This window comes from Manacus candei, unplaced genomic scaffold, assembly GCF_025592945.1.
Source record: "Manacus candei isolate 608988 ecotype Guabito, Panama unplaced genomic scaffold, ASM2559294v1 h1tg000018l, whole genome shotgun sequence".
Lineage (NCBI taxonomy): Eukaryota > Metazoa > Chordata > Aves > Passeriformes > Pipridae > Manacus > Manacus candei.
The window spans coordinates 9063045-9089825 of record NW_026138066.1 but is presented as its reverse complement, the minus strand read 5'-3'; the positions used below and the strand labels follow the sequence as shown (position 1 = coordinate 9089825).

Sequence of the window (26781 nt, the reverse complement as noted above, 5' to 3'; positions counted from 1 at the left end):
TCTCCAGTGTAAAGCCAGATGGTTATTCTTTATTCAGGTAAAGACCTTCCTTCCCTTATCTATACCACTATTGCTTTCAGATTAGAGGACAAGTCACACTTTACAGAATCATAACTTAAATGTGCCTGACTCCATTTCTGTAGCTATACTTCCAGATCACAGCTATGAGACTCCTATGCTCTAGTTGTCAGCTGTGCCAGTGGGGAAACTCTGACTGCAACATAGAAGATATGGATAATGAGAGACATGCCACTGTTTAATTCCCATCACTTTTTATACAGTATTGCTCCAAGTAGCTGCCCACATATAAAGAGAGTCATTTGACTTTCAAGTCCAAAAGAGTCACTGTCCATCTTTGAGGAAAAGGTGGGAGGACGAATGGAATCATGGTATAGGCCAGGCTGGCCCATGAGCTGCCACTTGGATCAAGCTGCTATAAATCATATAGAATAGACTCATAGATGAGATGGAAATTTCACCACTGAGCATATTTAACATATTTCTCCTGCCTAATGAAGTTGGAAAACAGCTCTAGACTACCAAAACTCTGCTTATTCTGAAGAGCACTTAACCACACATGAGAGGTTGCATATGCAGGATGTTCAAGCTTAAGGGGATTTCTTTCTCATCCTTTGGGATATTTTTCCTGTTTTCCCAGATCTCATGGTTCAACATTTGCTGGAAAGCTTACTTTTGTTCTAAAATTCTTGGTGTACAACCCAGAGAGCAGACACTTCTTAGCTAAATTGGGCTCTTAAACCCAATACCTTGACAAGTTTGAGCTGGAGGAAGTTACTGACTTGATTTGGATGGTCTGTAGTTATGCTTCATGGAATTAAAAAAAAAAAAAAAAGACATTAAACCGCAAATTGATACTTCTGAAATATTATGTATTTATTTTTTATTTGAAAATTCATTCCATTTTTTCATGCAAACTGTCCAGGTAATGAAGTGTTACTTACTAGGAGGCATAGAAGTGAAGTCCTTCAAACTACAAAAACAGAAACTAAAGCCTACAAACATGTAAAAACTTTTTAAATCTTTTTTCATTATACTCCATCTTTCCAAATTTGGTTATATACACAGACCTCCACAAGGACTAACTTCATGCCTATGTCTGCCATCTCTTTGTTACCCACACAAAAAAGACGAGATTATCTAGCATCCTCTGCAGTCCCAACACTTAACTAAAAGAGTCATATAACTGTAACATTTTAAGAACCAAATAAAAGCAATGAAGAACAAAACATGTTTTCCTGAAAATGTATGAGTAAATTACTCTTGTTATCTTATGCAATATTATGCTATAATGGATTCAATAGTAATTGCAAGCCAAATTATAAACTAGTACAACATAAACTTAAATATCACAATGTAGTACTAAATAAATCGGCAGTAACAAGAAATCCCTGTGACTAGTTTTTTGGTTAAAAATCAATCCCCATTATAAAAGAATTTGGATAATATGCTAAATGTGGATAATGTGCAATATTGACTATCCTCAATAAAAACACAAACAGCAGATCTAAAAAACAGCAACAGTAGTAATTGGTTGGATGGTTTCAAACAAATTAAGACCATACCAGAAAATCCTCCTGAAAAGAAAGTAGGACTCCTAGATCCAGAATCTGGCAGGGAAACTCAATCCACAAGAGAATGTCAAATTGCTTTCTCCTGCTAAATACAGTATGACAGAATTGGTGATAAATAAGTAAGCTGTGTTTTGCAAATTATCAGATGCAAAGCAAAGTACTGCAGGCATGTCCCGCAGTGCTTTACACTGCACTTCACTGACTATGTTGATTACCATTTTATGAGCAGAGACAAGTCCTTTGCTTGTCCACAATTTTTTTTCTAGAATAATTCTGCTTCTCACTTCAAGTTGTGCATAACAGTATCTTTCAATAGCCCTGTACTATTTAGTTTTGCAGCAGGACTTTCTAGAGATTGCTACTTCTCCCAAGGTTAAAATACAAATGATACCTGCATTAGGAGAAATGACAAATTTCCCCAGGAATCCTGGATGGACTGAATGGGCCAAGCTGTATTATACCCAAATATCAAGTTAAGTAATGAAGACCTTACATAGCTCATCCTATTATCTTCCCACCTTGCTATCCAGAATCATGCAGTTTCCCAGAAACAACCTCTATCCTGAAATATAACTTTCCGAATGGAAAATCATCTAGGCACAAGATAAAACTTAGATTTTTGCCCATTTGTCCAGCTTCTCCAGAAAGCCTTTGGTGAACAAATATTCGTTATCCATCTCTCTCACTCTCAACATTACATTTTTCTTGTATGTGTAAAAAATGAACAAGTTGAAGTATTCTCTTCCTTTTTTTCCCCCCATCAAAAAAAATAAAAATAAGGAATAGCTACCATGGGAGAATCAGACTGCCGCCTGACTAACCAAGGGCACTCCCAAGCACACAAAACATTCTCATGCCGGCAACACAGAAAGAAATAATATGCATTCCTCAGGAGGAGATGCGAATGTTGCTGTTTAACTTCTTCAAAGGCAAGGATACTAGAAGCTGGCATGAAGCTGCCCTGCTACCATACGCTCCTGGGCATAATTAGTCAACCAGAAACTTTCCCTTGAGAAGGACAGGCAATAAGAGAATGTGATCGCTGCATAAAATAGGAATGAACAGGTCATGTCAGTGAAGTAAGGAAATAACTTCCAGGCAGTTTTGTTCTGCAAGAACCAACACATAGTGATGCACCTGTTTTCTATCACAACTATAAAATCGTAACTATGGAAGTTCCTTCGGGTTGGAATACAGGAACAGTTTTAGGTAATTAAATAATCCCCCTAAGTTGTATTTTCACAATGCTTTTGCATATTTTGAAGTTGTGAGTCACAGAATCATAGAATCAAGCCGGTTGGAAAAGACCTCCAAGATCATCAAGTCCAACCCTTGATCCAGCACTGCCATCAGTTCCTTCCTAGTGTCACAAATCATACAGGGTTAGAATATGGAAAACGAAACACATTTCTGATAAAGGTTATTAGAGCTTGGACACCCCATGAGCTGGACTACTTGCCACACCTCCAGTTGCCCCAAATTTTTGAGCATATTCAATCACAGACCCCTATAATAGACAAACACTAATACAATGCCATTCAGTATTGTTTCCCTATGTTCAAAAGTGAACAGTTGCAGCCAACAGAAACTTTCAAGGATTATTTTTTTTTTTAAGTAAGAGCAAGTGGCTCTGGTATTGCCTGCAAGGTCCAGCAGGCCTAATAGTTTTGTCAGTGGCACTTGTGTGCTAGCAATCACTGAATTCAATACCATCTCTTACTGCATCTGCCCTTTCAAGGTGTATCAGACAGAAAGACGAGAACATTAGGGCTACGATTTGGGACTAGAATGAGAATTTTTAATCTAAGGAACAAGACACATGTAGTCATGACTAATGTTGGGGAAATCTGATACCTTTAACATTCCTTATGTTCCTGTTGAACTTCTTTGTAGGTTCACTTGGGCTCTTCAATCCTACCCTACAGAAAGTTTTCCACCTCTGGTCCTGCAGAATAAAGTACATTGTTACTGACTTGCTAACTCGCATTTCCCTCTGGGATTGCTGATAATTCTCCCAGCTTTGTACACAGGATGGCTGACAACTGGTTTATCATGTATGCTGTCCTCTTTTACTGGAAACTCTTATCGCTATCTGCAAGGGCACTTGGATCTTCAAGATGGGAGTTAACTCTTGTAGCTGGGAGTTTCTTTGGCACAGTGCACCTCAAAAGGAAGTGGCATGGCAGAGAAAAATAGCACTACTCGATTGACAAAGCTGTGCCCAAAGTTGCTGCCACCAACTGCCAACATACTGCTGCCTCAGTCACCAACTGTGCAAGCTGACCCTCAGTCAACTGAGTATGAAGGCAAATAGGTCAAAACTCCTTTCCATACCTACCCATCATCTACTAGGATACTATGACAAACTTAAAGAATAGAAGAGTCCAGATTTTCGGAAATACTATTCATGTACCAGGTTTAAAGGCTCAAAAAGAAGTGGTTATTTCCCTTACCTCTTTTATTCTTTTATTTTTGACAAAGTTATTTTTCTCCCTAGTAGCTGTAATAAAAACTGAAATTAACACAGCTCCATTTTATATCATTCCTCATTCATGTTTTATCAAAATCATCCTATCAAACACAGAACAATAAATTTCTGCCTCTTTCCATGAATGATACCGCTCTAAAATTTACATTTGTTAAATATGCCAGCAGAAAAAGCATAAATTTTGTGGGGATATTACAGTGATCTTTATTTTTCATGATTCAATAATAATATTTTGCAACAACTGATCTGTAATAAAAACATATACAAATTATATATATATACACACATGCACACAAACATGCACCTGAATGTACTCTATGGAATCCAAAGAACATTCTGCTTCAGTTTATAACAATCAGTTAGTGTAGCTACTGACAATATTTAACAGCCTTTTAAAACTTTCTAAAAATTGACAAATATTTCTTATTCTGCTTATACTTTCAAAATAGATTCCATGACATTCCATGTCACATTTCATTCTATTAGAATGATGCTGTTTGAATTCAGCAATTTCTTAAGATACAAATGGTTACTTTATTTATATTCATGCAATTTAATTTCTGTGTAATATTTTATTATGATCAGCATTTATACACTACCAAGCACCTACAACTGGACAACCCTTTAGTGCTCAGAACAAGGAGATTCACAAATCTATTCCATTCCACTATCATGTTGTATTTACCTCCTTAAAACAACACCAGAAACTCACAAGTTTTGTTAGTGGAGAAATTTTCTTAAAACAATTTGAATATGCCAGTCTTCAACTCACCAGGTTCTTTACCAATTCCACCCTTACAATTTAGTGATGTAGGATCCTGCATAAAGAGCAGCTGATGAGAAATTCACGTACCGTAGCAAAATCTAACACTTTTCCCTCTATCCTAGCTGAAGGTAGGAAAAATATACGAGAGCTGCACCAAGTGCCAAAGGAATAAAGAACAAGAGAGGTCTGCAGATCACACATTTTTCTCAAAAATAATTTATAGATGGCAGAAAGAAGCATGGAGATTTTCTAACTTAAAAGTGCCTTATCTTTGCCTCTCTCTATCCTTCTCCCTTCCTGTTTTCATTTGCTGCCCAATCTAGTCACTTTTTCATCCACTTCTTTCCTCCTCCCATCTTTTTTTTTTACTTATGATCTACCCCAGTACTTCCAAAATCACATCCACAAGCCTGCTAGAAGTGTTCAATAAGCAACAGTGCTTTCTCATTCCTGAGAAGTGTCAAAACTTATTTCTAGGGTTTTAACAGGCTCAGAAACATCCAGAATCCAGATGAGTCTTTGTTCCCTTCCTCCCTATCTTCAACCTCTCTTGAGCTCACACATGGGCCCTGAATCAGAAGCCTCCTTCCTGGTATCATAAGGATGATCTACAATAGAAACAAGGAAGTACCTATACTTCAAAGATCACATTGTTTCTTGACATCACCAGTGTTACACTTAGAGAAGCATTTCTATTATTCCTAAGTCTCCTAGGTGGTGGAGATTTTTAACCCTGGTCCTCAGTTTCTAGCAATCATATGACACTGCACAAAACCGCTGAATGAAGATCTATACTTTTATTGAGAACTAACTTCTAGTTTCAATACAGCACAGAAAAATAGAATCTCAAAAGATTAAGAAGGCAAATAATAAAGGCCTAGTACTTATTTCCATGGGTTTGAATCCCATATTTGTTTTCTGAAGACAAAGCAGGAATGTGATTCTGATCTGCAATTCTGGAATTGACAGTAACACTGTAAAGAGAAACAATCATCAAGATTACTGGGGCCTTGCAGTAAGAATTATGTCTGCAGACTTAGGTGATGGGGAAAATTATTCTGTAGCAAACTGCATTCTTGTTCAACTCAAGGCAGAGAGAAACAGGTAAATTTAATTCCATTCCTGCAATGTGAAATTGCCCACTCAGAGTTTATAGTAGGATGGAAGCTTTGTTTCCAACTGATGACTTTAGGAACCTGAAAAGAATTCCTAGTTACACATGAACCAGGAAGAACATAGCCTGAGCTTTGAGATCCCACCTGGTGATTTTCTGTATTTTACACTGGCTAACTTCCAAGCTAAAAAAATTTAGAATTATAGAATATCCTGAGCTGGATCTACAAAGATTCCCAAGTCCAACTCCTGGCCCTGCCTAGGACAGCCCCAAGAATCACACCATGTGCCCGAGAGTGTTGTCCAAATGCTTCTTGAACTCTGGAAGGCTTGGTGCTGTGACCACTTCCCTGGGGAGCCTCTTCCAGTGTCCAACCACCCTCTCGGTGAAGAACATTTTCCTAATGCCTAACCTAAACCTACCCTGACACAGCTTCATGCAGTTCCCTCGGGTCCTGTCACTGGTCACCAGAAAAAAAGAGATCAGTGCCTGCCCCTCTGCTTCCGCTTGTGAGGAATCTATAAACCACTATGAGGTCTCCCCTCAATCTCCTCTTATTTAGGCTGAGCAAATCAAGTGACCTCAGCTGCTCCTCATACAGCTTCCCCTCTGGACCCCTCACCATCTTCGATGCCCTCCTTTGGATGCTCTCTAACAGCTTTGGATCCTTCTTATATTGTGGTGCCCCAAACTGCACACAATATTCAAGGTGAGGCCACACCAGTACAGAGCAGAACAGGAAAATCATATCCCTCACCTGGCTGGTGATGCTTTTTCTGATGCAACCTAGGGCACAGTTGGCCCTTTTTCTAGAACTCATCGGGGAAAAAGTATTGCTTTCTCAGTCATTTTCTGGACTTTTCTGCACTTTGCAACATTTATCCTTCACATTTCTTGCTCTAGATTCGCACACTCTTCAATGAGATTATTGTTTAACAGTTCTCCTGGAAACAACCCAAATATCAGACTTTCCACATTTCCTATGTTACAATAAGTCTTCTATCAGTTCAGAGTATATTAAATTGTCAGTATCTTAAAGAAACACCCACAAGCCCTTGAAACCAATGGTAGATAGCTACAGCTTTGATCCTGGCAACACATTTTCAAATGCTTAGTCATCAAGAGTTGACCACTCTCTACAAGATTGCTTGCTTTACTAAAGTGAATGCATGGCTTATGTATTTGCAGAACTATGGTCTAAGTGAAGAGGAACTGCATTCTGAATATTTTGTTATCTCAGTGTTGCAGCTCTTGCAGTTACTACAAGTTGCCTGGTATTTGTTTTTCTTCTTCCAAATCACAAGAGCTTTAAGAGCTTGAAGAATTGAACCATAACAGCTCAAAAACCCAGATGTAAATAAGAAGAATCTATTTAAAAATTCTATGTTTTTTTTAGTAACCTTCTGATTTTAAAAATTACATGAGTGTGCTGCAAGGACTGATCTAATTTCTCAGTTTGCACTGGATTCTGATAGCAGCTGGGGAACTTCCATGAAGTGTAGCATTTAATATTTTCCCCAACTCCCATTAATCCTTTAAATAAACAAAACATTGCAAAACCTTAAATAGAATTTTCTAGCACAATAGGAACTTGTGTTTCTTTTTCCAATTAAAAAAAAGAAAATAGATACAGTGCTGGAACAGGAGCAAAGCAAGTACGGTTTACAGCAGTATTTGTTTAAACTTTATGTCTTCCAATTAAAAAGAAAAAAAGGAAAAAAGAAAACATACATATTACACTGTTTTACACTTCTTTAATCAATTCATACAGACAAAATATTGAACTTGACTTCGCTGTTTCTCCCTAAATCCAATACTGTCCCCACATTGTTGCACTCCTACAGCTCTTTGGACATGTAGAAACAGCTGCTCTTGAGACCACATGAAATTCAAACAAGCTCTTTTAGATTCCAAGAGGTGGAACCCTCCATAGAAGAAATAAAAACACTGAGATGTCATTGTAAATTACCACACTTGTTAAATTAATTATTAAATAACAAAATATGAAGCATCACACAGAGTTAATCAAGACTTTTTTTGTTCAGTGTTCTATGACCAGCCAAGTCAAGTCAGCAAAAGAGTGTGAACACACTCAAGACAAACTTTTCCAAGGCCTCCTACTAGTCTTGAAACTGGGAAGAGAACTCAGATTAAATTTAATCAGAGCTATTCAAAATTTAGCATTATGTGGGATTTCAGTTGTTTAATAAGGTTGCAATTGCTGATGCTCCAACAAAAATTTAAATATTGACAAGGGACTACTCAAAACAGATTTTTGAAGACAGTTGATGAGATATTAGGAATGAATGACAATTTCAGAGCCTAGTTTTCCCCCAGTCTACATTCACAAAGCACAGAAGAATGGCACCCTTTCAAGTTCTTGCAGTTCAAAGGAAGAAATACAAATGCACATCATAGTTTAGGTGGGAAAACAAGAACAGACAAAGAACACTGATTTCTTCTATAGGCACTTCTTTTCCGTATCAGTTTTAGCTTTAAGACAAGGTTCCTTGAAACGCAAATACAGGATACAACCAAAAGCCATAAGCATTCCCATCACTGTAGATCCTGTCAGTGCTCCAGAAATTGATTTAAACTCCGGACTGTTTTTTTCCATTTCCTTTCTCCCCACAATCTCCCTAGCACACAGCCCTGCTGAATCCCCTGTATTTGAGATAGATTTAGAATCTCCTTTGTGAATTCCCCTACGGTAGGAAGAAAATAAAAAAAACATTCTATGAATCTTTAACTGAGTATTGCTATGGCAACAAACATAATTCAGAACTTTTAAAGCCATTTCTAATGGGAAGTATTTATACAGACAAGTTAGTACATGGCTTTAAAACAGTCAGAAATGTGTAATCAATCAGGAGGGATTACTCATTAAATTCATCTTGTCTTTCTTCAAATATAACATTAAAAGGTTTAAAGTGCTACTGTTTGACCTGGTACTTAGAGAGGACAATGATGATTATAGGAAATGCTTGCTTGACCAGGTGATTTAACAAGCACAGCTTTGGGCACCGAAGTATAGAAATTTCTATGATGATCAAGCAATGAATTCAAATAAAAGAGCTGTAAAATAGCACTTCCTCCTCTGGTTTGATCTTCCATAGTGTTTACAATTATACTTCAGTGCAATTTTCAGTGGCACAGAAACTCCTTGTCAACGTCCTTAACTGACAGATTAAGACTAAAAACAACAATAGTTTTCTAGAAAAAAGCCATGGGCTGTAAGTCAAGAGATAAGTTCTATCTATAACTCTGGGTCAAGACCTATACAATTTGGTCATACCACAGTTGTTTCCACTTCCCATCTACATAATGAGATAATGCTAGCTTTCCCCTAATCCTCTGTCCAACTTTCCTTTTTATTAGGTCATGAACTCTTCCAGGCAAGAACGGTTTTTATGACATGGTTGTAGAGGGACAGTGCACAGATTTTTGGCTGGGATTTCTGACTGTTATCATCAGCAGGTCTCAAAATGTGCTATAATTTGTTAAAATTGCAGTTAAAAGACAGGTAGTAAACTTCAGCATTTACTGTGGCCCTAATGAGCCAAAATAGTCTGTGACTGCAGTAATCTAAATCTATTTAGAAGTGGAACTGAGAGGAAAAAGTGACAACACATATAGTCACAATTGCTTTTGACTGGTAAGTTTCCTGTGTTACAGAGAACACAGTGACCACCTGTCCACAAACTGCTTATAATCGGGGAGCTGAGAAGCAACCTGTGCTATTACTTTTTTTTTTTGTTCACCCCCTCCTTCCTGTTCTATTTTCAGAAGAGCTGAGTCTAAAAATAAGGTGATCGGCACATTGCATGGCACTACTTATATGGGATTTTGTCAGAGAGCCCTTGCCTCAACAAAAAGGTTCAGAGAAACTCCTTATTACAGTGTCCACAAGCTGACTTGAGATCACCACAGTTTTATACTATATATTGTATGTATTACTATATATACTACTGTTTCTGATTCAACTATATACTTAAAAGACCTAAAAGTTGATGTATTCTATTACACTTTCAAGAGTAGTTCTAACCTTCCAAAGGATGTTTCAAATTCTTCAATAAAGCCAGATATCAACATCTACCTGTGATGAAATAAACTCCATAGCAAGGCAATTCCAATACTACATCAGCAGGATAAAGGGAATGCAGTCCTTTAAAGAATGCAAATCACAGAGACTCCAAGTTCAATTAGGGGTATATAGAGGATAGGACTTTTATCAATGCATCCAGTTGCTTTGCTGTAGCACCCTCTACTAACCTAGCCTAGAATTCACACCGTGAAATAGCCCAAAGAACAGTATCTGCTACAGCAAAACACTGTATAATCAACATGTATTTTCTTAAAGAAACAAGATAATTATATTTCCATCACTAATCTAACCAAGATGAACACTAAAGCATGCCCAATGCTGCAACCACAGCAAGTCTGTAAATCATTCTGCTCCAAATTTGCAGCACTGGGAACTTGCTCAGGTACATTTATCTAACAACACTGCTTGTTATGGCGGTCATTGATAAAGTTTTCCCTTTTACAATTAATACAGCAAGCATTGGCTAAAAGAGCACATTTTAAATGACACAAAGCATAGCTGTAAAGAAGTCGCAGTAGGAAAAATTTTCCATACTTGAGAAAACTCCTTTTAAGATAAAATAATTCTCTTATGTTATAACAGATGCTGAGAAATGGATTTTTTAAAGAAGGCTGTTTACATAGGACACACGCAAATACGTTTATTTTTTTACTTCCTCTGCAGCTGCAACTAAGAAACTATTCCCAGATCTTTGCTGAGATAGTTGGTGATTATCACGTGCAAATAGAAGAAACAAACATCAACACATTGTATGCCACATTAAGTTCTATTCCTGATAAAACCTCTAGGGTACAGAAACACAGTCAAATGAATGGGGAAAAGACAAAAATGAACTGAAAAAAAGTGGGGAAATTTTACACTATTGAAAAGACATTACAGATGAAGCCCAGTAAGGACAGTTTCAATTACATGTTACTGCCACTGTTCATGGTTCTCTTGTCAATTCTACACAATCAACATTCATTGCTGTACAGTTCTGACTTTCAAGATCTCATCACTGTTATTTTAGAAAACTTCGTATAAATGGGTGCACATTCTATAATTTCATGCAATTCTGATTCTAACTTTCTATTTTGACCTCATTGTATGAAGAGAAATAATATTCTCTATTTTTTTATTTAAAAATAAGACCAACTGCCAGATTAGGAACACAACTGCAAAGATGCCTTGATGAAGTATAGAATGAAGCATGAAGTTTAGAATTACTGCAGAAGAAAAAGTCTATCCTGGGAATAAAAGAAGCGTAACTTAATAAAAAACCACAAATGAAGCATTTCCAAAAAATAGTCTGGGTTGGTTTTCCTCCTCTTTTTCCATATGGGATGTCTTCAGTCCCAGAGCAATCACGTATTGAGTGGGCTGCAATTCGTACTTCCATAAATATGTGAACATGATCTTGTTTCTCTTTCTGTTTCAAAGATTCTCTCATACTTATGTTTATTTTTTAAAGCACCTGCCTGCACTTAAACGAAGTTCATTAAGAAGATAGGTACCTGATAGGAACATTTACTTTGGAGTTATTTTTACTTTGCATCTTCCATCTAGCCTTTCACCTCCCGTTTTTATCCTGGTAAGCTGATGAGGAAAGGTCAGTGAGCATGGGAGCAAATTTGGTATTCTCAGCTGAGCACCACATCAAAGACAAAATTGACAGCTGTAAGAAGATAAAGGGTAACTCATTTTCACTTGGTTAACTTCTGTGGACAAGCCTTGGTACAGAGTACAGAAGAAACACTAATTTTTCTCACTACATGTCGGCCAGGCATTCAAGAATCAGTGTGAGAAGTAAACAGATGAGAGTCAGTGAGACTGGTTTGTCTACCTGGGGACATTCAGAACAATTAATCCATGTTAACTACACATGTGGAATTCAAGTATATTAACTAGAGGCTGTGTGAACACACTTACTCAGAATCATGAGATCTCTGCTTGTTTTGATGCAATTCAACGGGTCAAAGAAAGTATCCCACAGAATAGATTTAATCAAGTTAAACTAACTTCTTTCAAATTGATGTTTAATAATACAGCTCAGTTTTCCAGTGTCTCCATGTATGTAATCCTTGACTTCACACGTGAAATTTTTATAGAAGCCTCGGCTCAAGGATTACCTATCCATTATTGCTCCCTGCTCTAGGACATGGAATTGGAAATCCTGGAATGGGAGCAAAATTCACATCCCACTAGTGACCAGCCACCACCTGGATGTGGTACCATTCACCACCACTCTCGAGACCTGGTCATCTAGTTTTTAACCCAGCGAAGAGCGCACCTGTCCAAGCCATGGGCTGGCAGCTTCTCCAGGAGAATGTTGTGGGAGACAGTATCAAACTCCAGGTAGTTAAAATCCATAGCGTTTCACTCATCCACTAGGTGGGCCACCTGCTCATACAAGTGGCATCCAGCCACTGTGCTTAGCTAGAATATACCAGCAAGACTTGTAGCTCCAGAAGGGAAAAAAAAAGCACCAAAAAATCTCCATGAGAGCTGCAACAGTCTTTAACTGTCCTGTGGACACATGCAACATGCTTGTAGAAAGTGACTGGCGTGCACTGGGTACATGCACATTCAGGTTTTAGTGGCCAAGTGCACAAGTATCAGGCACCCTGGACTAGTCAGTGCCATCACTGCTGAAACCCACAGACTACACTCTGCTCGTTCCTACACTTGCTAAATCTAGGTTTTGTTTATTCACAGAAGCTGTGATCACACCTCCTAACTGTAGCTTTTATCTGCCATAGCTTTGCATATTTTCACTCATGCAATTACTTATATGGGTTTCAGATTCTCTTAAGGCTCTGCCCAGCAATTTCCATACGCAGTCAGAAGACACAAATTATGTTCTCACATGTTGGTTTGGATGTGAAAGACTGGAAAGCATGTACAGAGTTCAGTTTTATCTATTCATATATGTATGTAAGCTTGTGAGCATATGCACATAATTAAAGGTGTAGTGTCACAGTGGCATCTTCAGTTGTATCTTTTTTTCTCCCAGAGAGAATTCAAGCTTCACAATATGGCGTCTAGATGACAAATGAACCCTGTATTTTTCTCAAATATAATTATGGCTTCAAGACTCATATACAATGCCTAGTCCAGTATTGGAGCAGAGGGCAAGAAAGTGGATTTAAATTTGCCTTCCAACAACTTTGATTTTTTCTTCCTCTATGGTAATACAGAGGACAAGGAATATCTTTCAAATGTACTTTATTTCCAACTACCAGATTGACAGTTGCTTATGTAATTCTTAATTATCCTCTTTCATTATCTTAAAGAACTTCTATTTTAGTGATTTTTCCTGTTTTTCAATTAAATTTAGTAGTTTAAAAAAACTTCATCCATGCAACACTGCACTTTTAAACCTGAAGAGGGGGAATTTTCAAATGCATAGACATAAATCGGGAATTAAATTCCTACTGAAAGTCACTGGAAATAAGTCTACTGTCTAGGGCCTGTATCTTCAGTGAAGATGTTTAAGTAAGAACTTAGGACAACATTAGTCTGAGCACTAATCTAGTTCAGATAGCATTAGTCTAGGTACTAAGGGTCATACCTGGACCACTGACTGTACTTGGTGACTTAGTTGTCATTACTGCTACAGCATCTCCCCTGAAGAAAGCAGTTAGGGTTCAGGCAGTCACTATCCAGTGCTTAAGCAATTAGTGAGAGAAGCAAGTGTATCTCCTGAGTTTAAACACAGATATTCCATGTATGGAAGGCAGGTTGACTACTATGTCTACTCATATGACTAAATAATAAAACTCACCAAGATGTAACAAAGCTGTCACGGATCAGAAGATCAAATACCCCTTTGCTTTTGATGCCTATGGTATAGTAAAATGGCATACTAAAATAACTCCTAACCATTTCTGTCTGTACAAGGGAGAGTTAAGTTTTATCACTGCAGATACTCTGATGCTCTCCTGCAGCAGGGAATAAACCCAAAATCTTCACATTAATGAAAAAGAATTGCAATATGTGAGTGTCTGATCATTGGCAGACAATCATATTTGATAGGTATAAAATATAGGATATTCTGTTTTGTGAGACAATTCCTTGTATTATAAAACCATCTGTGTAAATAATTTCCCATGAAAGAAGTTGTGGCAAACAGCTTCTGCAGCACATGCACACTGCAGCTACATACATATGCACAGGACGAAGCAAAGATAAGGTTGCCAGCTTCAAAGAAGAGAGGGCAGAAATGGAAGCTTACTCACAAGTCATACATACTGGAGGTGTGAGGTAGGAGGGAAGAATAACAGCTCATCCTGAAAAACAAGGATCACTGCACATTCCCAAAATTAATTTGACAATGAATAGAAAAATAATAATAAATACATATATACAAAAATATCTAAAAAGAAAAGATCCAGAAAGTTGTCTTTGATCTGAATAAAAAGGTTACATTATGTACTGCTAAGACAGGCAGATCAAAATTTTGCACGTAAAGAGATCAGGATAAATAGTTTCAGTGACTGAAAGAACAGTGTACTGCACCATCAATATAATGAATATCTAATAACAGCTATAACTGTGCCAACTCCCAGACAGGGAAACCAATCTTGGCAAAATCTCCAGTATAAGCTAAGTGCATTTCTTTTAAAACTTTTAGTACTGGGAAACATTCTAGAAAGTTGGATTACAATATCACTTTCTTTAAAACAATTGTATATTATAGATTTGACAGGCTCTGCCAGTAACAAATACACTCTCCCACTCACCAACTGTGGGTAAGAAACTGCAAGGCAAATGGACACAAGATTTATTGCCTTCTGCAAATCTTAAATTTTATTTACATACATATCTATATACATCATAAGGGTGCAAAGATACTCAAAGCCCTGCTGTAAGACTGTCACTCCCTGAAGCTTGAAAGGCGGTCTGAGACAACAAAAAAGAGGTGTGAGGGATGATTTTTGCTTTTTGAAGCAGCCTGGCTTTGCCTTTGCAGAATCAGATACAGGCCTACAATTTTCACAGAGCTTCAGCTCCCCTTTTTATCTCCTGAATTAGAGTATTCAACTGAATGGCCACCAGTACTTGATGAAGTTTTCACTTCCTAAGGGAACTCAGCTTGGCTGGCTGAAGAATAAAACTTCAGAACCCACATCATACATAAAAGAAATGAAAGGACCTACCCCATGGTACTCTGTCAAAGATGCTACAGAAGTATCTCCCACTGTATCAATATTTCATGTCTCCTGGCCCCAGAGAGAAGGGAGGTTGCATAGCATCCCCAAAAGAGGAAAAATCCCATTTTTTCTTTTTTTTGTTTAAACAAATGGAATACTACTTTAAGAATCCATATATATCAGGAAGCTTCCCAGAGTTACTGCCTTAGTTTCCCATCTTTTGCTACTGTTATGAATCGTACAGTACCAGTACCACTTAAATCCTCCCTTTAGGTGTCATATATTGCTCCAAGACTAGCAATTATTTCTGTTCTGTTTGCTTCATAGAATAAAGCTTCATAGAATGCTATGTATACACAGTTAATGCTTTTGCCTTCACCTTAGCTGATCAAATTCTGAAAATCTTAAAACTGTTTTACTGACAAACATCACTTCAGTGGCACATATTATCAGCCAAGTTCCTTATTTTTACTTTTAAGCTTCTGTGGAAGCAGTTTCTTGTCAATGAAAACTGGCTTTGTCTAGTAACTGAAATACTAAAACATCCTGCTTGGTTTCCTCTAAAGCACAACCAAGTTTTAGTGCTTATAAAAGAGGCAGCAGAGCTGAAAAAAAAATAAGTGCACTAAGAGATCAGGCCAACTTCCTCACAGACACTTTAAAAATTATAGATAACTCTCACTTCCCAACAAACGAAAAAATCCACCTTCTTATAGAGCTGCCAGCACTTCCCCTTCCCTCACTGCTGAAGTTACCTTCTTCAACCTGTGGTACTGAAAGTCTGAGTCTCTAATCTTACAGGCTCGTTATGCACTCTGCCAGCAAACACTATTGAGTGCAATTCTCCCAAATACATTTTGAAAAGGCACCTAACACACTGCAATGCAAAGAGATGTTACAGGAATTCAGTATCTCCTGTCTCCCTTCTCTGTTTCATTTCCCACAAGGAGGCTCTCGCCCCGCCACCCTGTTTATCAACATCGGCAGAGAAAGGAAGCCATGGTTTCAGCTGCCTGCAACTTAATAAAAGTCATTAGGCAAAAGGATGTCTTTCCATTGCTGCAAACAGAACAATCCATCACAGAAACAGAACACTCAAGAAAGCACTGCTTGAAAGGAGATAAAATTAAGAAAGATAAGAGAACGAGGCTCATAAAATACAACTGAGGAAGAGGGAAACATTTTTAAGATGTGTTTTGAAAGTTTACAGGGATTTTGCTGTTAAAAATGTTCCTAAAGTCTAATACAGTCTTGACTTAACAGTTAATTAGCAAAAAAAGCTGTTTTTCTGACTGGCTTAATGTAAGCTGCACCATGAGCAAGAGGTGGGACTAGATGAGTTCCTAAGGTTCTTCCAATCCAAGTTATTTGACTAATCCATGATGAACATTAAGGGAGTAATATATTTGCTACTGGACATCTAGGGACCTGGGAGTACAAGACACTCAACATTTCTACAGTGATTTTAAAATGGCTTTGCAGAAGGAAGGAAAGACCAGATAGTTTTGGGGAAGCTCTTCCAGGAGTCTCACCAGATTGACAGTAAGATACATACAGCTTAGTAGATAAAGTTGTATCTATCTAGACATGATGCTTAGGAACAATAAATAAGCTTGCAGACAACTCACTACTCTAAAAATACTTTTTGCCTTCTACTGTTCTGTTCTTCTACACTTAAAACTGTATAAGAGTACATTATATACAGCACTGGTCATGTATTTCTGAAAAACAATAATCAAAGTATGAGAACTTAGCTCAACCCAGTGGTTGGTCAGAGGCACTAGAGCCAGGACTTGGGATTTTGAAATTCCACCTACGGTAAAGACATTGGACTGAATTTTTGAGACAGGAAAGGGGACAGAGGTACATATGCCCCTCAAACTATGCAACTCAGCTGCTGGGAAAGACAGCAGAAATGTGGATCATGGTTAGTATTTTCAAATACAATACAAAACTGTGGTATATAGTTTCTTTCTCCTTTTTTTAAGAGCAGTATTTCTGTGTTTATATTCAGGAAGCCATAAAGGAACAGAAGAATCAGCATTACTCCTGACAATGATGAGGTTGACTTACTTATCTGTTACAAATTTATTAATATAGGGTCAATTAATAAGATAAGACCTTTTTTTAGATATCTCAGAAATCCATTTCTTGCTTTTTGCTCCTCTCTGAAGGTGGATAGATAATGAAACTCAGTCAAGTCAGATTAACTTTCATATTGCCAGTGTGGCAGTATTTGGGTTTCAGACAATAACAATTTTGTCATCCTCTAAAATAAGTTTATCACCAGCACAATTTTTTTACAATTCTATGGGGTTTTGTACTTCTTGTTTTAAGGGAAACAGTTTTTTTTACAGCACTTACATAGAGACTCATTTTAAAGCTTACATATTCTCTTAGCTGACTTTAAGGATAGATTAAGTTGGCAGCTGTCCACTGGGTGAGCTAGGGGCAGTAAAAAACCTCCACAACTTATAGTGTTCATTATTCACGAAACACAGTTATCACCCACCAGAAAATGGGCAAACTGGCAAGAATGATGACACTAATTCCTTAACAGTCTGCTGGAGATGAAAGCAGCATTTCTGCCTACTCCAGGAAGTACAGCTAAAACATTTTGTGTTTTCTCTTATTACAAGAAACACTGTAAAGAGCTGCAAATAATTCCAGTTAAGACTGCCCAGGAAAAAAAGATGGTGTGAAGCCTACTGATTCTTATGAATGGGAAAAGTACAAATGCTGGCAAAGTTCACTTTTTGCTATCCTGCATTTCAGATACTGGCATGGCTGACAGAAATCACTGGTATGCAGGCGCCGCGAACTTCAGTTGTTGTAGATGTACTGGGCCCATTTTTTCCAACTGTGCACCAAAGTTTTACAGTCTCTAACTACAAACAAAATCTTCAAAAATATCTCTAGATATCTCTCCCAGACTTCTCGAAAAGAAAGTCAAGCAAATACTTTACATGGAAAAATGAATTTTGAAGGTGGGACTTAAAAGCATTTACATTCCAACTTTTGTAATGCATGAACACAGGGAGCAAGTGGAATCAACTTTTTCTCTCCTAACTATGTCTCCTCCAGGACAATTCAAAATGTTATAGTGCATTTAATACTGCAAAACAGCTCAGCTCTCAAGTGCCGCCCTGTAGATCAAGATGATCACAAACTTCAGCCCTTCTGAAACAGTTACCTTGCTACTTTACCACTTCCATTACTTCTCTTCCCATTCACCCTATCATCACTAGTACCGAAGAAAAAATCATTTCAATCTAGTTGTGAACAAGGGTTATATACCTCTTACAGAAGAAAAAATTTTTGATGTAGGAATCACCATGATGGGTACTTAGCTCTTTCCCAGTGTTACTAATGTATACTGCACACTGTTACAGTTTATTTAAATAGCTCAGTATAATTAGCAGAAAGAGAAACTCTCCTAAGATGGCAGACCCATGAAGAGGCTTGGGTCTGGAGTGAGCAGTCAGGGCCAGCCACTACTCGAATTCTGTATTCGAACAGCTTTTAAAATAGTAATAAAGAGGAGAAAGCGTGATAAATACAGTAACATTTTTTGCAAAAGACAGCAATAAAGACTTCCTTACCTAATTATAGAGAGCACACGTGGTGACTCAGGTTGGAAAGTAATACACAACCTTTAACACAAGGTCCCGTTTCCGTTCGTTTATGTCTCTGCCAAAACCCTAAATCTGAGGGGTTTTCTATGCTAGCTGTTTCCCTGCAGACTAATTTTGTTCACACTGCTACATCATGCTTTGCAATTTTAAATCTGGCATAAGGAGATCGTTTGTATAATTTCACCACTACTGGTTGAGATTTATACATTTCCTGTCATGAATCACTGAGCAACAAGTGTTTGTATGACCACCTGGCATCACATAACATGCAGTCTAACCAATGAGGTCAATCAACATGCCAGTCTTTCAGGTGTCTCAAGATGTTTTAAGAAAAGACATGGATTAGGGTCACAGCCACCCAAATACCCCAAATGAAACATTTCAGCCTGTAAAATAGAAAATTACGTTTCAGACCGAGAAGTACCATAGAAATTGATTCTGTGTCAAAACATTCTTTAGAACAGTATGTTCCATTAAAATTCCAAGCTGTCAAGTCAATATTGTAATGTAAATCTGCTTACTATCTCCTACAGAAGATGCCTGCACAACAGGTTTAACTAGCAACCACATAGACAACCTTAATTCTGACATTTCTTAAAGTGCTTTGTTTTTAATTTTATTGTCTTGCATGTTTTCTGTGTGAAACATCTTTGAGCAACTTGACAGTTGAACAGTTAAGATGCAGTAACTCTATTGCTACTGGATTCCTTAATAAGTATAGTTGTTGATTCATTAATTTTCTTTTAGTGGCATCAAAGTATTCCAAAAAGAAGATGAGAATTTCTCCATGCTAAACTCAACATAAACACTCCAGGGCAAAGGAGATTTCCAGTTTTACTCTCTGTTTTGTATAAATTTCAGTATATATATTAAGAAAAAAACAAACACAAAGCAGAGAAAAATATCCAAGAAATTTCAACACTGATTACCCTCTTTCACTTAAATGATTTTTCCTCTCCCTTAGATTGACACTGCTTTGTTTTTTCAACAGCAATTTTTACCAGGAGAGTACAATTCTGCCTCAGACTGTCAGCCAGAGACCTGGGATCTCAGAGGTCCATAACATGAACCCACATTATCTCTGAAGCTGTATCCCTTGTGTGGAAATGTGGAGAGAATCCAAGTTGCTATACAAATCTGAGAAGCACACATTTTCTCCTGCAACTTGGGGGTGGGTAATTGTCACATAACATGAAATGTGAGGGAATAGAGATTCTGGAGCTGCATTTAGCCCCATGGCTCAACCAGAGCCCTTTCTTGCAAAGTAAATAACAGTTGCTATACGTGTATTTCTCCACCATTTCTGTCTACATTTCTGAAGAAATAAACTGAGAAAACTCTGAGAAAGTACATGTTGGAACTACTGTAAAGTGTAAAGAGATTTAGCAAAAAAACCTTACTATCTAGAGCAGAGGGTCTCATGTTCTGAAAGGGTAGGAATTTCTAGAGAACATAGCAGCCAAACACACATCCAGTCAGAAACCTTTTAGACATCCTCCAACCTACTAGGAAACAGCTTTTTCTCCCAGGTGAGAATATGACAACATCACATTGATCCCTGCATCAGTCACTTCCAGGCAAAATTATTGTAATTAACTGCAATTAGGTCAGTGAATTGAAGCAATTTCCTCAAAATCTCTATTCCAGCTTGGCAGAACACAGCAGCCTTCCTGCCTGCAAAAGACTTGCCTATCACTTCACAGCCCAGATGCAAGGGAGTGTCTCACAGAGTCCCCCAAACCCACCTCTGCTGCTGCCATCAGGTCCCAGCAGGACTGTCAGTTGGGCAAACACAGTTCCACCAGTGACTGTTTCACCATCCTTGAGGTTGTCAGGGTCTACCCCAAAAAAAAAAAAATAAAAAAGAATTTCCCCCAGCCACTGGAAATTTCAAAAAATCCACTGCAGATAAGAACAGTCGGGAATAAAACATATGTTAATGGTAATTAGCTCTGTACTTGACATCCAAAGGAGATTGCACTGATTTTGCCTGTATTCCACATCTTTAGGAGCCACAACATTTAGAACACTTCCCAATTCCACATCTTTAGGAGCCACAACATTTAGAACACTTCCCAAGATGCCCCAAAAAAAGGACTGTACATGTACAATCACGCACCCAAGAGCCAAAAAAATCCCAACAAAAACCCTTCCCCCAAACAAGGAAGGATCAAGGCACAAAATTCCAGAAAGATTCTCAAGGACTTATTACACAGATGTGTCACCCTCAAGAATGTTTACATATGACAGTGACTGGCAGTACAAAAAGCCCAAAGATTAGATAAAAATGTTGACTGACATAAAGTTGGCAGTGGTTCAGCTGAGAGCCTCTGGGTGAGAATCAAGGGACAAACAAATAATGAGGATGTCATTGCAGAAGTCTACTACAGACCTCCCAGTCAGGACAATGACACTGTTGAATTATTCTTTGAGGAACTGAATTAAGGGACACTTCTAAGCCAACTGCCCCTGTCCTTATGGAGGACTTCAACTTGCCAGAAATTAACTGAGAGCATCACACAGCTGGTATAACCCAGGCCAGAAGATTCCTAAAAAACCTGGATGAAAATTTTATGGAACAAGTCCTGAGGGAGCCAAATCAGGAAGACAGCCCTCTTTGATCTGCTCTCAACAGAGTGGATCTCATGAACAAAGTGGAGATTGGTGGCCTCTTGGCCACATCAACCATGAGGTGATCGAGTTTAAAATCTCTGTTGACAGAAGGAAAAGTGCCAGCAAAACCTCAACTCTAGACATGAGGAGAGCAGACTTCAGGATGCTAAGGGAACTAGTAAGGTCCCCTGGGAAAATGTTTTTGCAGGTGCTGGGGTCCCTCGGTGCTGGTCACTTTTCAAACATCACCTCCTAAGAGCACAGGAGCAGGCAATTCCCAAATGTTGGAAGTCAAGCAGGCGAGGTAGAAGGCCAGCTTGGCTGAGCAGGGATCTTCTCTTGGAACTAAGGCAAAAAAGGATGTCCAGTGGAAGCAAGGTCAAGTGACATGAGAAGAATTCAGAGATGCTGCTTGGCACTGTAGAGAGAAAATGTGTGTAGCCAAAGATTAGCTGGAGTTGAAGTTGGTCAGAAATGGGGGGGACAATAAAAAGAGATTTTTCAAATATATGAATGGCAATAGGCAATATAGAAATATCATTGGCCCCTTACAGCATGAGGTTAGTCACTTCACAAACAGGGACAGAGACAAGTCAGAGGTGTTTAACACTTTCTTGCCTCTGCCTTCAGTGTGGATGATGGACCAAGGGAGTCTCAGTACCCTTAGCTGGAGGACCACGAGTGCGAGAATGATCAACTCCCAGTCAATCGTGAAATTCTGTGGGACCTGCTGCTCCAGCTGGATCACTACAAATCTATGGGGCCTGATAGGATTCATCCTAGAATCCTCAAAGAGCTGCTGATGTCATTGCAAAACCTCTCTTGATGATTTTTGAGCAGTCTTGGGAATCCAGAGAGCTTCCAGTTGACTGGAAGCTGGTGAATGTTGTCCTGATTTTCAAGAAGGGCAAGAAGGAGGACCCCAGAAACTACAGGCTGGTCAGTCTCACTTCAGTGCCTGGGAAAGTTATGGAGAAGATTATTCTGGGAGGTACTGAAAAACACATGAAAGACAATGCAGTCATTGGTCACAGCCTCTGGCTTCATGAGAGGAAAGTCCTGCTTATCAAACATGATTTCCTTTTATGACATTGGAACCCATCTAGTTGATCAAGGGAAGCCAGTTTATGTAATTTTTTTTTGATTTCAGTAAATCTTTTGATACTGTCTCTCCCAAGATCCTTCTGGACAAAGTGTCCAGCACACAGTTGGATAAACACATCGTGTGGTGAGTGAGCAGTTGGCTCACGGGTCGAGCACAGAGGGTGATAGTGAATGGGGTGACATCAGACCAGTGACCTGTCACTAGTGGGGTTCCACAGGGCTCCATCTTGGGCCTTGTGCTCTTCAACATCTTCATAAATGACTTGGATGCAGGATTGGAAGGGATACTAAGCAAGTTTGCAGATGACACAAAACTCAGAGGAGCTGTTGACTCCCTCGAAGGCAGAGAGGCCCTGCAGAGAGACCTTGACAAATTAGAGGGCTGGGCAATCACCAACCATATGAAGTTCAACAAGGGGAAGTACTGGATTCCATACCTGGGATGGGGCAACCCTGGACATTCGGACAGACTGGAGAATGAGACACTGGAAAGCAGTGCCACAGAAAGGGACCTGGGGGTCCTGTTTGATGGTAGGTTGAACATGAGTCAGCAGAGCCCTGGCAGCCAGGAGGGCCAACCCTGTTCTGGGGAGCATCAGGCAAAGCATCGCCAGCTGGTCGAGGGAGGGGATTGTCCTACTCTGCTCTGCACTGGTGTGGCCTCACCTTGAATATTTTGTGCAATTTTGGGCACCACAATATAAGAAGGATCTAAAGCTGTTAGAGAGTGTCCAAAGGAGGGCAATGAAGATGGTGAAGGGCCTTGAGGGGAAGCCGTATGAGGAGTGGCTGAGGGCACTTGATCTGTTCAGTCTGAAGAAGAGAAGATTGAGGGGAGACCTCATTGCAGTCTAAACTTCCTCATGAGAGGAAGATGGGGGGTAGACGCTGATCTCTTCTCTGTGGGGACCAGTGACAGGACCCAAGGGACTGGCCTGAAGTTGTGTCAGGGGAGGTTTAGTTTGGATACTAGAAAGAGGTTCTTCACCCAGAGGGTCGTTGGGCACTGGAACAGGCTCCCCAGGGAAGTGGTCACAGCACCAAACCTGAGAGAGTTCAAGTGTTTGGATGATACTCTCGGGCACATGGTGTGACTCTTGGGGATGGTCCTGTGCAGGGCTAAGGGTTGGATTCAAAGATCCTTGTGGGTCCCTTCCAACTCAGCATATTCTGTGATTCTGTGAAAATTTACAAAAGGGAGCTATTCAACGGAGCAAGGCCTTGTCTGCCAGATTTTCTGGCTTGCTTACTATGGATGGTCAAGAGTTCACAAACAGTTGGACTGATTACAAAGATCAAGAACAAGGAAACAAAGAAAAATGTAAATTTCTCTAAAAGGAAAGTAATTAAGTTTTTTTTATTTTTCTAATGAAATCAGAAACAGCTTCCAAAGCAAATTCCAAGAAAATAATAGTATCCATAGAAGTAGATTGTTTCTGTGTCTGAAAAATAACAAGCCAGTCTTATCAAATGTAGCACTCATTTTCCAAATATTAAGCTTCCAAGATTTTTTTTCTGTTATTGGCACAGGTTGCCTTCTGGGAAAATATCAGAACATCTTTTAGCTAAGAAACAACCACTATAGTGATGGAAATTTTGAGAAATGGTAAGTCATATATTCTATATAGAAAAATTACTGTAAAATACAAGAAATCATGGAAAGGGAAGGTGGTATTTATATACAAAGTGTCTAAACAAATTTGGCTTACCCACTAACACTCATTCTCTCATAGATTCCACTCACATGCTCAAGTCTGCATTCTCACAAGTACCAAGATATTGTGCCCAAGTAGTCTGCACAAAGAGGACAAGAGGTTGTAGCTCTCAAGTCCATACCATGCCTCTGGAGTTCCCCTTCACTTACAAGCCAGCTTTCAGACAGCCTTTTTTACACCACTTAGGCATCATCAACTGTTAAAAGGTTATTCTCAGTCTCCAAGTCTTGCTAAATTCAATTTCCAAAAATCTTGGACCACTTGCTACCTACTCTGGGTTTTTTTCCTCACTTGGAATATATGTTGTTTTCCTTATGACTTAACAAAAAGAGGAATGGCATACAAAACCTTTTTCCACCTTCCTTTATCTAGGTTGGGGGTCTTCTGCTGACAAGCCATCTGTGCCGTGGCTTTATCAAAGCACAGGTATTTTGGTCTTCCAAACCACATCTCTCAATTTTACCACTGGGAATGGTGGTTTTTTGTTATTGATACAGGCCATACTTTTAACTGCTTTGCTTTGTCCTGCTGTTTCTTCTGGTGCTTAACATACACGAGCATTACCACTCACACCACATCCATAAAATCTTGGTATTTCTTTTACAAATCTACATTTCTACACTGTCAGTGGTCAAGCATGTTTAAGGACGCTGTTAGCTATCACTTTCTTGACATGCACTGATATCAGTCTTGACAAAGGCATCTCAGGTTTTAGCAATCCTGAAATCATGACAAAGGCAATCTGGCCGTGATTTTAAAATAATATAATTTTAAGTGTAAGATGGCAGTAACCACTTCACTCTGCCCTCCAGTTTCCATTGGGCATAAATACATGTGCTGACTGTTGCTTCTCCCCTGTAGCAGTCCTGGTATTTTGAGTAAATTAGTATGGATAGTTTATCCAAGATGACAAAACTTCACTTATCTAAGCAGGATCATAAAATTTACTCAGCCTACAATTTGACAGCACCAGGTATCAACTTTATGAAATTTATATTATCAGTAGTTGAAAAATTCACAATTAACTAAATGTATCCTTTCTTTTGTATTTTATAAGAATCCTTTAGAAGTTCCCACTCAGGAACACAAGGAATATTTACACACTCAATATTCAGACCAGCTGCCACCCCAGCAGACCGCCTTCCTTTAAGCTATGGTGCTTATTAACTTGGGTCTAATATCCACTTGCAAGGCAATCTACAGCCATGAATTATCCTCCACTTCTAATATCAACTTGAAATAGAATCCATGAGATGAAGGCAGTACATTAGTCATGAACTTTTACCAATACACTAGGGAGTAGAACTTTGAACTTGTGGCTAATTACTGATTGGGATTCTGGTTCTGCATGTAAAAATCACTATTACTTCAGCATGGACAGCGACAGCTCCAATTAATAGACAGAAAACAATTCTTGGCAAGAGAAAGCAAAACATGGCCAAACATGCTAATGTAGCAGTCTGTTCTTGAATTCATAAGTCTGGACTAAGTAATTATTTGGTAAGCTTGTATCAAGTGAAAAGAAGAAGGGGAAAAAAGGAAAAAATACAGTATTTACAGCCACTGAGGATCTAAACTTCTTTTAAAATTAGGCTATTAGGATGAAGCAACTAACCTACCTCCCTCCATTCCTCATTCTGTAAGTTAGTGAACCATCTCTCATAACAAGTGATACATGGAATGGTTCTAGCAGACAACGTATGAAGACAAAATACATATGAATATTAATTTTGGCTTTGTTGTTGTTGTTGTTCCCTTTATGAAACAAACTTATTCCTTCATTGGCCCTCTGAAGTTTCAAACACAAAACATAAACCAGCTCAATGTTTTCATTCACGTGCAGATGAAAGTAAATACAAATTTTTATAACATGAACAGTGCAATTATTTAGATCATAAGGAGATCAGTTTTGGAAAAAAAAAATCTCCATTAGAGGGTATCACCCACTGCCATTCCTAGAAAAAAAAAGACTTCCAAATAATAGCAAAAGTCATGGGAGTACTTGGAAGATGGACAGGAAGATGGACTTGCATAATAAACCATCCCATGAAAAACTCAAGAAGGAACTTGTGTAGTTTTTAATCCACTACATTTTAAAGTTTTTAACAGTGCTAGGAAATAGTTAATGGCATTGGTGGATCTAAAGAGAATTTCACACAAATGTGCCTTAGTTCAGTTTTACCCACTAATAAATCTCTTGAGAGTGAAGGATTACTAGTACTGATCTTCTGAAACTGATGCTGACTGTGATCCGTGCTTCAGTGGTGAATTTTAGGGATAGCTGAAAGCTGATCACACACTCCCCAGATGTCAGCTGGGGGTGGCTCTAGTCAGATGCCTACCCCAAAACCAGAACATTTAAGTCTGAGATGCTTTGGGATTTAGCCAGTCTTGTAGCTTTCCTTCTTTCTTCTCCTCCCGCCATTTATCTCATGCCCCTATAAAGATTACTCAGGCAACCATATAGATGAAATGACCAATTATCATAAAATCTCCCTGAAAACTCATGTGAAATTA

General features: G+C 38.7%; 1 protein-coding gene across 7 annotated transcripts in view; it reads right to left on the bottom strand.

The window, feature by feature from the left end:
* Positions 1-26781, bottom strand: part of LARGE1 (LARGE xylosyl- and glucuronyltransferase 1) — a 286575-nt gene that overhangs the window by 240568 nt on the left and 19226 nt on the right. For 2 of the 7 annotated variants that reach the window (XM_051784576.1, XM_051784575.1), the window contains one exon: positions 3447-3537. The exons of the other annotated variants lie outside the window; for them this stretch is intronic. In XM_051784576.1, coding sequence (XP_051640536.1) covers positions 3447-3455 — 9 coding nt within the window. In that variant the 5' untranslated portion in view covers positions 3456-3537. The remainder of the gene's footprint in view (positions 1-3446; positions 3538-26781) is intronic. 7 annotated transcript variants of the gene reach the window in all.